At 37.3% G+C, this 12,142-nt stretch overlaps 1 protein-coding gene across 9 annotated transcripts in view; it reads right to left on the reverse strand.

Annotated features, from left to right (window-relative positions):
* The window catches only part of Tcf4 (transcription factor 4), a gene marked incomplete at its 5' end in the record, with an annotated part of 330,556 nt that overhangs the window by 210,470 nt on the left and 107,944 nt on the right, over positions 1 to 12,142 (reverse strand). For all 9 annotated transcript variants that reach the window (XM_013510969.1, XM_013510970.1, XM_013510968.1 and 6 more), the window contains 2 exon segments: positions 5,199 to 5,295; positions 8,427 to 8,488. In XM_013510969.1, coding sequence (XP_013366423.1) covers positions 5,199 to 5,295; positions 8,427 to 8,488 — 159 coding nt within the window.

The raw sequence follows: 12,142 nt of genomic DNA on the forward strand, positions 1-12,142 counted from the left end.
AATGTCTCTAACTAACGAACTTACAAGCAGCCCACTCATCTGTCTTCAGGACTCTTGAAAAGTGAACTAAAAGTTCCAGAGGTGGCGTCTGTATTCACAATTCCTTTTGCATGAGGTTACTCAAATATCTTCTGACCTCTGAATCACCAAATGATTACTGTTTTTGTATAGGCTTTGCTATTTTCTAATATTTACATTCCTGCATGCAAAACCCATCTGACCAAGAAGGCAAATAAAAGCCTACCAATGCTTTGAAAGGATTGTTTCTTTGTGGTCATGCTTTTCCTTTGTACGTTAAGGTTTCCAAAAACAGTTTTCCTCTAAGAACTGATTCATGAGGTACTTTCAGTTTTTCAATGTAAAGAAAACCTCTGTACAGTTAGCATCTACTCCCACTGGCCACTTTACAAGAGGACTGTGGCACTCGCCTCTGCCACTGGGATTTGAAAACACTCACAACACTTCACCTTTATGCTGGGCTAAACTCAGGGTAGCCATAAACACTCTGAAGTAATACAAACCTAAATGTTCCTGCTAGGCAAACGGAGCGCTGGAACTGAATTATAATGAGCTAGCAGCTGTCACAATATGACCACAGTAACCAAATCAAAATATCAACCGCTAACCCAGATGAGATTCAAAGGTCATCCTATAAGCCAGCAGCTTTCTTCAGTTCTGCCTGAAACCTCAAACTAATCCTGCAGTAAAATGTTCCACTGAGCTAGTTTAGAAACCAGTTACTCCATGCTGGTGAATTATTGAGTGCCCTGGTACAGTACCATTAGAGGACTAAAACCAAATACCACAGTGAGGAAACTGAGCTACTAGCAATGGGACATGTGAAAACACAGCAGCTGAGGTCGAACTAAGCTGTGCCCAACTGCACAAAAGTATCACTTTTCACATCCTTCGGTCACCAATTCATGTAGATAATCTTACTGGGCAACATGCTCACTTATTCTCCAGCAATCTGCTTTTCAATTAAGGTTCTGGAACAATCGAAGGAAAATACATGCTCAGATTCTTCCTTGGATCAAAGAGTTTTAGCTAGAAGGTATATTGTCTACCACTGTAAAAATATTTGGAGAGTAACTTGAAAAAGTTTCATGGATGGCCAAGAAGGGCAGAGATCCTTTTAAAAATCTGTATTCTTTGTATATAATTTTGGCCAGGATTTTTAAACTACTGTATAGCATAAAAATAATTTCTCAAAGACACAGGACTCAGATCCAGGGCCCCTGAGTCCAATTAGCATATTATGATAGCTACTCTACTGATCACCAGTGAAGGTTCAACCAAACTGTTTTAAAAATACAGTGACAAGTTTCTAACAGATAAAGGATACACTGCTGTCATAACAGTCACCAGAATAAAGTGATTTGTTTCCTCTGGATACAAAAGAGTACATGGAACTCCATCTAAGGCAAAATGCAAAGTGGCATGTATTGACCCAAGGCAAGCAATGGCTGAGGACCTACAAACGGTCAGGTGAGAGCAGGGTAGGCGACAAGCTCTGTCATCACTCCATCCCTCCAGAAACTTTTCCACATAAAAACAACACCCTGAAACAAAAGCCACCTGTATCCATTTTTTTTTTAATTTAGAAGCTTATTTTTGCTAACTTCAGTTATATTTTTCTTTCAAGGATGTACACACTATTAAACACTGAAATTCTGTATGACAACTACAACTGAGACTAAAATGTAATGAATAAGGACAGTCGTACAGACCAAGAAGTGTCAGTAAGTCTTTTAGCAAAAGAGACACATTGGTGAGTGTATGAGCCTGTATGTGCACACACATATAAGCACATGTGTGTTTGTTTTTACTTTAGTGATTCACAAGCTATGAAACAGGTTATTATTTTCAGATACACAAACTTATTTCTGAAAGAATACATTAACACTTTATTACTCTTATCATTTATATGCCATTTTGCATAAATTTGAAATAGAGCTATAAGTTAACAGGTCTGGTATTTTCGTATCAAATAGAAGTATTTATTACTGTACAAACTGCAACGTTTAGGCAAAACCATATGAAATAAAAACTTCAGAGCTGTAGTGAAGGGTTTTGTTATCATAAAACAGTTTATGGGCAAATATGTTAGCAATGCCTGTACTGTTTCAGAATACTACCATAAAGAACAAAACCTACAATGACAACTCATTCCCAATAGGAAAGAGTAGCACAATACTCTTTTCTTTCCTTGCAATATAATAAAACATTACTAAATAAACAGGTTAAATCCTCCCCCCCAAAAAATCAGGTCATCTGCAGTTAATAACCCTTTCCAGTAAAATTAGTGTCACTTATTTCTGTAGCAGACGCCTAATTCAGTCACAGGCTTGATTGATTTGACAATAGAGAATCTGCTCCAATAAAGTGGCTGATTTATTTCCGATGCTATAGCTTTTACCCAATGTAACATCACGGCAGAATTAAGTCTTTACAATGTAAAGAAATCCTTTGTAGTTTTAACGAAAACCAGTTAAAGACTGTAAGAGGAGACTGTTACCCAAAACTTGCAGTGAAGTCTGATATCTTCTTTAGGAACAAGGAAAACACCCACAGTGGTTTTAAGGGTAGAAAACGGGTTGGACACAAGAACAGTTTCAAATATAGCACACAGTCTCTAAGTTCAAATTGTCCTCTCTATTAAGAGATCTGACATTATCTTTACCCCCATTTGTAAATAGGTTCTCTTTAATTTCTTGAAAAGAACAATATAGCAAATACCAAACATGGTTCACCTTAAATCTGGGTTCATTTTAAATAAACAGCAGCATGGGCAAAATCAATGGGAATCTTTGTTCCCTGAATCTGGCCCTGAGATACCCAAGGCAATCAAGAAGGTGTTTGGGATGTGAGACATTACAGTAGTGGGCAAAGTTTTTAGCAACATCACTGTCTCTAAAAATATTTTCTCAGGGCAACCCACTTTCCGGGCCCTCTTCTGTCCCTCTCAGACAGAAGCTTTCCTTCTCTCAATAAATTTTTCCTACTCTTAAAAAATATATATATTCTCTCACTTCTCCTCTAAACTAAAAATGTAAGGTATTCCACACTTGCTTCAATGTCTTTTTACCCTCTTTCTTTTTCTGCACACTGCACAGTGCCCTGTTGCTCTGAGGGCGACTTCCCTGACCCAAGTCTGACACTGTCCCGTTAAATGTCTGATAAACCATTTAGCCCAAGCACAATTCTTTTCTGTGCAAAAATCTGCTTGAGGTGGAAAATGTAGCAGTTTGTAAACAATAAAGAGCCATGTTTCAGACCAGACAGCTTATCTAACAGAGAGGTCCTTTCATTGGGAACAGTGGGTGGGAGCCTCGTGGACATAGTAGCATTTCCTATCACAATGCAGGAGACTGTCTTGGCCTCCATATTTAAGAGTTTAATGGGAAGGAGGGCAGACAGCATGAAAGAGCAAGGCTGACATGGATTTTCAGCTTAAACAACAACTAAGTGAAAAGAATCAGCTCTCTCCGCTCTGGACTGTCGGCCCACTTATATTTTAAATACTGTTTGGATTGAAAAACTAATTTGGTTTGTAAAACAGACGCCCAAGAGGAATCATGTAAAAAGCAATCATTTAATAGATTTCTGTTGCTTGGTATGTTCTGCAGTATTAACTTATTAAGTTCTTCTTTAAGCTTTTTTTTGCATATATAACACAAATTTCTAAATGTGAATAGGAATTTATTTACTGTCTTGTATTTACTTTAGCTCATCAGAGGATAACTTGAGAACATTCTAAGGAAGTTAGTATATTCATTAGTTGCTACTTTTAAAAACTCATTTTCAAATTAACCCTTAATTCTATTTTATGAAACTGGGTACAGAAGAACAGAAAAGTAAAGGTGTTAGGATTAAAATCATTCCCATTGGCGATGAAGAGTCCAAAACTGTCCTTTAAAATCTAAATTGAAAAATATATCTTGGAAATAAAAGGCTTGATGGACTTCCCTATCGACAACTGATACAGAGATAGGATTCTCATTTTTTTACAATGTTAACATTTAAAAATGAAATTTACCATTTTGAAGTCAAAAAGCACAAAAGTAAGAACAACTGGGGATCAAATACAACTTTGTGGTACTCAAAGTTGGGATGACGTTCAAAGAAACAAACATATGTTATACTCTTAAAAAATAATTTTGTGTCAAATGCCTGATTTGATGATGATTTTTGAAAAAAACAAAATTAAAACTCTAGCCACATGTTAAGGAACTGCTGCGGCTTCCAAGGTTTAAAGAATGAGGACATTCTCCATAAGCATTTCCAATTAGTTACAGAATGGTATAACTATTGCTGTGTGTTTTCCTTGGAGACTGTTGCATAGCTTATAGCATAAAATCTAACTTCATTTATTGACAGATTTGAAAATTGGATAAATTTGGCCAGGTTGACAGATTTACTACTAGTGTTAAGAATTCACATTCACTAAAAGAAAGACCATTTTTTAATCAAAACAGAAGTAGCCAGCAATTGGGACCTTTTAAGCCACTATAAATTATCTTTTTGCCCTTCCAGTTACTGCTGCTTAACAATCATCTCTACAAGGCGGCCAAACGCAGAAAAATATGCAAAGAACAGCAGTATGAACATCAATATAGAAAGTCCCAGACGATTCAAACAATAGACAGCACGGTACCTTGCTTCAAGCCAGGATCTGCCTACCATTAGCTCTGAAGTTCACATCTTGATAACAGACACAATCCAGCTTCACAATTCAACTTGAATACACTGCTCTGATTTAAGCAAACTAAACCTATTGACAGTATTTTATTTCCATAACTCCAAAAATAAAAATTCACAGCTGACACTGTATGTCCTTGACAAACAACAACCTCAATGATGATATTATTCTAAATATTCACCACTTTGACACCCTCAACCTCATCTAAGAAAATTATCATTGCAACACTGAACTTGGGATAACTGCTTTGTCTGAGAAAGTCAGCATCTCCACAGAGATTCAGCAACACTGAAATGACTTAATTCCACATAACTGTAAAACTTAGTTCTTCATATGCTTTTAGCAAGCGTAGGTTAGTAATATCTTTCTGTGATTCAAAAAGTTGGCTAAATATCCAAACTTCTAAACACCAGGGCTTTGTTTAAGGCATGGTTTCCCTTTCCATAGTAAAACATAAATGCTCAGAGAACAGAAGTTAATTTAAAATTTGTCTTACTTTGTATTCTGGAATTGACAAAAGGTGGAGAGAGATTGTCATGTGACCCAAGGTCCCTGCTGGTCATGTGGTCATAGGGAGTCCCATCTCCATAGTTCTGTAGGTAAACAGGGTAAGTTTTAATTTTACATTAATAAATCAGCACACAAATACAATATCCCCACTGCTGAAACCTCTCCCAGTCAAAGAAGCTGCAGTCTCTTCTCCCCTCTGTAAAACCTCTCTTCAGGATGGTGTAAAAGAGACTTCTAGAGTCCACAGAGTTCAGCGTTTCCTCATAATAGCTGTGAATTCTTGAGAATAACAGCAATGGTACCAACTACATGGAGCTGTTACTATGATTAAATTAAATATGGATATAAAATACCACACAAATATGAAGTATACTGAAAAGGATTAAAAGTCATTTTTTTGGTAAGTCTACATTAAAGCATGATTGTGCTATTAAGGGAAAACTACCCATAACCTATAATGATTTTCTTATGGAAAACCAAGAGAGAGCAGCTTAGACAGCAACTTTAAGTTATATGATATTCAAGTTTTAATGACTTACTACAGTTACTATTATGGTTGTAAGAGAACTGGTTGTTTATATCGGTAAGAATATAAAGATTAGAATATAATTATGAATGAATTAAATGCTTTAGCATAAATTAGTATTTCCGGAGTTGGACATAGCATGCCACAAAAAGAATCCTAAAGCAACATCATTTGGCAGAAACTTTTTATTGAAATTACCTCCTTAATTTATTGAAAATTTAAAATTAATAACAGTGTGTTTAAGCTCTCTGTTCAAATTTAATGGAGAAATTTGATAACATGTAGGAAAGAGTTAAAATCATCTGAATTACAGAGTTCAAAACCTTTCCTAAAGTGCATAAAGTGATTCCCCACCACCACCAGAAAAAAAGGGTGACTCTGCTCAGCTGGTTGAAATGCCCATAAAGTCCAAGCCAAATTTACTTAGTAGTATCAGTTGGGTGTGAGCCAAAGGACAGGCTCGGCCTAGACAAAAATGATGGATATTGTGTGAACAATGAGAAGGCATATTGCCTCACCAGAGAATGACCCAAACAAAAAAAAAAGCACCTTTTTCAACTGTCTTTCCTCATTTATAAAAAAATAACATGGATGATACTATCATTTTGTCAGTATGTGGACATATAAAAAGATGCCCCATTTTAAATGTTTGTCATGAAATTTATACTCACATATTCTATACCAGGCATTGTATAACACCAATTATTAGTCATTTAGTGTCACCATCCTACATAGCAGACTAAAAGCATAATATACATTATCTAACTTAATCCTCAGTATAGTACTGCAGGTAAAAGGTCATATCACCACTTGAAGGCAAGAGGAGAGAGACTGGCAAGGTTGTCAAGGTACAATTCTATGAATGGTCTGTCCTAGGCAAACTCCTTGGATTTAAAAATATATACAAATTCAAAATTGTTCACCAATATGTTCCTTAAGAAAAATGGTATAAAATGAAAACTAAATTTCAAAGTAAGTCAGAAGGATTCTAAATGGACTTTGCCAAAACTCAATTAAAATTATTAAATTTTACCTAAAAATTTCCTATTCTCACTATGTGTATTCAGTTCAATATTCACAGTACTATACCAAATTACATATACGATAACTGTACATAGGAAAAATAATTAAGCAAATCTGAATGAACTGAACAATAGAGGGAAATTCTATCATCTCTAGTTGCTGTCAAAGGGAATGGATTTATTTCTGCAAGTGCAGACTGTAACGTGAGTAGGAGGAAAGATTTCCTCAGCCCATCCATATAATGCATTAGAATGTCAGGCTCGACAGCTGGTGTAGGGCTCAACAAAGTTCTTCATAAGCTTAAGAGTTCCTGCTATACCCTGAAGACCAGTGTGAGGCTCACATAGCCAAGGACAGGTGGAAATGTATAACTATGACTTGCTTAAATGTTCACATTGATAGCCTGATGACCTCCTCTGCATCTAAGGCCAAAATAGAGACCCCTCCCATCCCAAACTGAAATGAGCACTTGAAGTTAAACAGTATTCTCACAGCAGAGTGCTTGTTTCACCTACAATCAGCTGAGGAAAGGAGACATGTTTGTTTTGCCAGGTGCACTAGCTCTACTTTTAATCTGGGGCATTATATGAAGTAAAAAACTTGCATGAGTTTAAGAGAACCTAGAAAAGATTTCACTGAAGTCATCATATACAAAGCTTAAATAACACATGGTTTCTCTTATATGAGAAACAAAATATAAATAAAGAACAAAAACAAAGATGATAAGAAGCAGGGAGATGGATCTTTTTCAAATGGGAAGGGGATCAGGCGATTGGGGAAGTGGTGGTTGAAAAAAAACTGAGACGTATTATGGACATGTACCAACACCACACAAGGAATGGAATCGTGTACTCATAAACATGGGCTAGTACAAAGCAAAAGCTGGAAAGAATAAACTAAAAAAGACATTATATACAAAATCATGCTCACAGTATTTAAATTACAAGAAACTTGGGACTCTGCTTCCGGTTTTTCATTTTACAAATTAGGAAAAAGAGAACTGAAGAGGTGAAATGACATGCCTAGGGTCCTATGCTTACAGCAACAACAATGATTAAGCCCCTGTCCACCCTACCCCACCCTACGATTCTTTCCATTGCACTCAATGGAGTAACGGATGGTGGAGGAAAATGGATAAAGGAAAGCAAAAATATGAGACCAAATAAATTAACAAATCCAGCTGGTGACCCAAGTATTCTCTACTCTATGTGAGTAAAATAACAACACACATACATAGTGAAATTGACCCAACTTTATGACACAGTTTATACTGTTAGGCTGGAAGCTCATTCTGTGTCTTCATTATTATCCTTTAGCCTCTTCACCAATACATTACAGGGATGGTGTTCTATTTTTAACATAATGGCCTCCTGTAATATTAAGTCAATAATTGGAAAAGTATGATCAAATATTTTATAAAGGATTCTTCTTTTGGTTAGCACAAATGGAACAGGTGTAAATTCCATAACAGTATCTAAGAAGAGAATGAAAAAAAAAAAATTCCCAAAGCAAGTTGATCCTCATTACATTTAGTATGCATATATGCACACATATCTGTCAGAGGTGTGTGCGCGTGCCTGTGTGTACGGAAAAGCTCACCTTCGGTTTGTCAATTTACATATGTGGGATGCCTGGCTGTGGGAAAGAAAGATTAGATATACTTACCCTGGATGGGCTTGGATGTCCTCCATTCCCCCAGGACCCTGAGCTACTTCTGTCTTCTACATCTAGGGACAAGAGAAAAGTTCTTTAGGCTTTCTTGCAATAATTCTTTCTTTTTGTATATGCACTTTTAAATTAACGTTTCAAATTAATCTCCTGTTGCCTTTAATTAAGAACCAGGCACCGGACTACCATGATGATAGTGGCTTCTGACCCATCTACTTAAATTAACTCATTTAAATTCACAGCAGAAATGAACTGGACCCTCAGGAACCAGAGGTATGCACATAAAAATTACTTCCCATCCTTCAAAATGTTTGATTGCCTTGATTTTCACAGCCACCAAACTGCAAGTTTTATTAAAATCCTTTGGACAAAATAAGTTTATAAAATACAATAACACAACCTTAAACCAAAAAGAGAAGTTAAATTGAGATAAATACCTATACTAATATGTTCAGCATCCTTGCTATAATGATTTTGCTTACTTCCAGCTCTCTAGCCAAGGTTTATCATGGCAGATGAAAAACAAGCAACAGAAAATATGAAACAAAAAAGTATTCATAGCCTACTTCCATCAGCACATTACAGGGATATTAGTGCTGCTTACAGGTTTTTTCAAGGCTGAAACAAAACTTCCTCTTTTAAAAATCTTTTTAAGTAGATGTAATACTTGGCCTCCAATCTTTAATCTGGGTTTTCAGATGCAAAAATGAGAGTTGCTATGAAATTACAAAGCCAGGTTTTATATAGATAAACACTGGTGAAGGAACCGACATAAACCCCTGGAAAATTGGAAATCACTAAACTCTTTCCCAGTATGGTTCTAAAACCAAGTGGATTATGACGTTTTTCTATCGGTGGGTGGCAAATACCCAACAGAAGCGTAGGACAGTTAAGTTACCACACTAATTACTGTTTTAAAGATCACTCGCTTTACATTTAGGAATGGCTATGAGATTTTTTGATGAAAGGCCCACTGTAAGCATAAATGGTCCCCTATTATATGATTTTAATGACACCACATACATCCTCTGGGAGAAGTGGAAGAGGGTGTGAAACCCTGGTCCAGGTGACATAATCCCATCCATTGTTTCCCCTAACGTTTTAGTGATATTGTTTATTCTCTTAATAGTCTACGGTCACTCCTTTTATTACTGCTATCTTATCTGGAGAAGTAATCACAGTGTAATTGATTGATCTATTTTCGGAACAGTAGAGTACAGCATGTCACAGAATATCTTAAGAGACAGAATAGCAACGGCACTAAACTGACACTAAACTCTCTTTCTCTCTTTATCGCTCTCGCTCTCTCCCTGCCTCCTTCCCTCCCTCCCACAAATAGTATGTCAGCTCCCTTTAAAGTTGGTGCTTCAGAAAACAGCACAACTACAAGCAGATGTTCCCCATGGACAGTTAGAATCAGTGCTCGGTGAGCTCTAAGGCACATGAGCAAAGCTCGGGGGACTGAATCACACCTGGAGAAAAGGTGTAAAACTTCCCCAAATCTGCTGTTTATTCTGTATATGGTGAACTGAAGTACATAAAGAAGTTACTACAACCCTCTGGGATCCTTACATGAGTAAATTTTGTAACCTACATGGTTCTTTTTATTCTTAACTAAAAAACAAGTATTTTCAGCCCACAAAAGGGCATATAAATAACAGAATCTTTCAACCACTGATTCTCAAAAGTCAGGTACAACCTGACTTGCTTTCCACCTGTAAGAGCCAGCCTGGATTACTATGACAGCACTTTCTTCTTCAATGTGGCCAAAAAATAATAAGGGAACATATTTGAATCCTTCTGTCTATCAAAAGACTTCATATTGTTTGGACTCATTTTATCTTGTCAATTTGAAATTAGGATTTTAAACACACAAAGTCTGCAGAGGTAATACTGCTAAGCCAGTAGGTCTCTACTGAGATCATTTTGTCACCAGAGGACAGTGGCAATGTCTGGGGACAATCTTAGTTGTTAACATTTGCTGAGAAGTCCTGACATCGTGAGGGTAGAGGTGAGTACACTGCTAAGGAGCCTACAAATACAGAACAGCCTCCTGCAACCAAAAATGTTCTGGCTCCACATGCCAATTGAGTTGAGATTTAGAAGCGCAATTCTAGGGAAGAAAGAAAGAAAAAAAAAAAAAAAACAGAGAAAAAGATGTAAGAGAATTTGATTTATAATTTAAGAGCTCTTCTAAATGCAGTTTCATATACATTTGAACTGACTCGAGCTGAAACGTTTCACGAGACCTCTATATACATCTTCTGTCCACCAATAAAGGAAAAACGATGGTCAACCAAGCAGCCTGCTAATTAGCAGGCAGATAAAACACATCAAAACTTGAGTATTCCCAACTGGGCAATTTCAAAAGCAAGCAATCCACTAATTAAAAATGCTGGAAGTCAAGCTTTTTCAAAACAGGTTAAATACTGGCTGGTTCCTTCACAAATAAATTCCCAACCAATCATATCCGACTTCTCTTTCCCCATTTCCATCTTTCTCACTTCCTGACCTTGTGCTGCTGTGCCTTCCTCTCTGTTTCCTCCCCTTTATTGCTCTCTTTTGAGCAGGCTCTTCCCTCCCTCAGCCTCCTGCTAGATCTAGAAGAGGAGGATAAATCACTAGCTTCACCAAATCCAATAAATACAACCATCATATTAATTTTAATTGCATTTTACCTTGAGGGAAAAAAAATCTATACAACTGGCGTTCATTTATACACAGCAAGAAGATACAAAGGTATAGCTTGGTCAGAGGTAATTCATAACGAAGGCAAACATGCTACTTTTCAGTCATTCATTTCCATCTTCCCTCCACTAAGCTTCCCCAGACCTGTCTGTTAGTGAGCAAGTGTTTCCTCAATGACTAGGTGAATGCATCACAAAGTGTATCCACGTATTATTGGGCACGCTTACTTCAAGATGAGCTTCCTGGGCCCAACTCAGACCTACTGAGTCTAGCACTCTCAGAGTGAGGCCAAGGAAACTGGATTTTTAACAAGTGTGCTAGGTAATATTCATGAGCCCAGGTGTTTGAGATCCTTGAAACCGTACTATTAGAAACAAATCGTGCCCAACCCACTAACAGTGGCCTCTCATGCCGTATCTTAAAAGTCTTGTCCGGGACACCCTCAGTGCACCCTCCCATCTCATCTGCATCCCCATCATTCTTCCCTGGACCCACTTTTTATGTGCAGCGTGTGTATGGCCAGCCCTTGCTCCCTGTTGGGCTCTGCAATCTCTTTGATACTACCATGTCTTTACTTCTGCGATTCCCTTGACCCAAACTGTTCCTCACTCCCCCAACCACAGCATCAGCTCACAGAGAATGAGCCGAAATATGCACTGCTCAGCACATAACTAACTATATCCCGGTTTTATATATCACAAAACTGAAGCTTAGATGGTATAGAAACTTGCCCAAGCTATCAGTCAGTGACAGAGCTGGGACAAAAGTATAGGTGCCACAGGCAGCTAGGGCCAGTGAAGGCTCTTCCCCACTACCATAAATGCCTCTGTGGTAGGAATTTCCTATCTACAACCACCTAGAACATTTCCCCCTCCCTCTTCTCCCCACATGGAATGAATAAACTTATTTGAGAGTTTCCACCCACTCCTGAGCCCACAAAAAATTGCAGAATCATATAAAACATTACACACAAAATGAATACTTGAGGGAATCAAGTGGCCAAAGCAGTAAAAGACTGAAACAAT

This window comes from Chinchilla lanigera, unplaced genomic scaffold (genome assembly GCF_000276665.1).
Source record: "Chinchilla lanigera isolate Chin_1 unplaced genomic scaffold, ChiLan1.0 scaffold00001, whole genome shotgun sequence".
Lineage (NCBI taxonomy): Eukaryota > Metazoa > Chordata > Mammalia > Rodentia > Chinchillidae > Chinchilla > Chinchilla lanigera.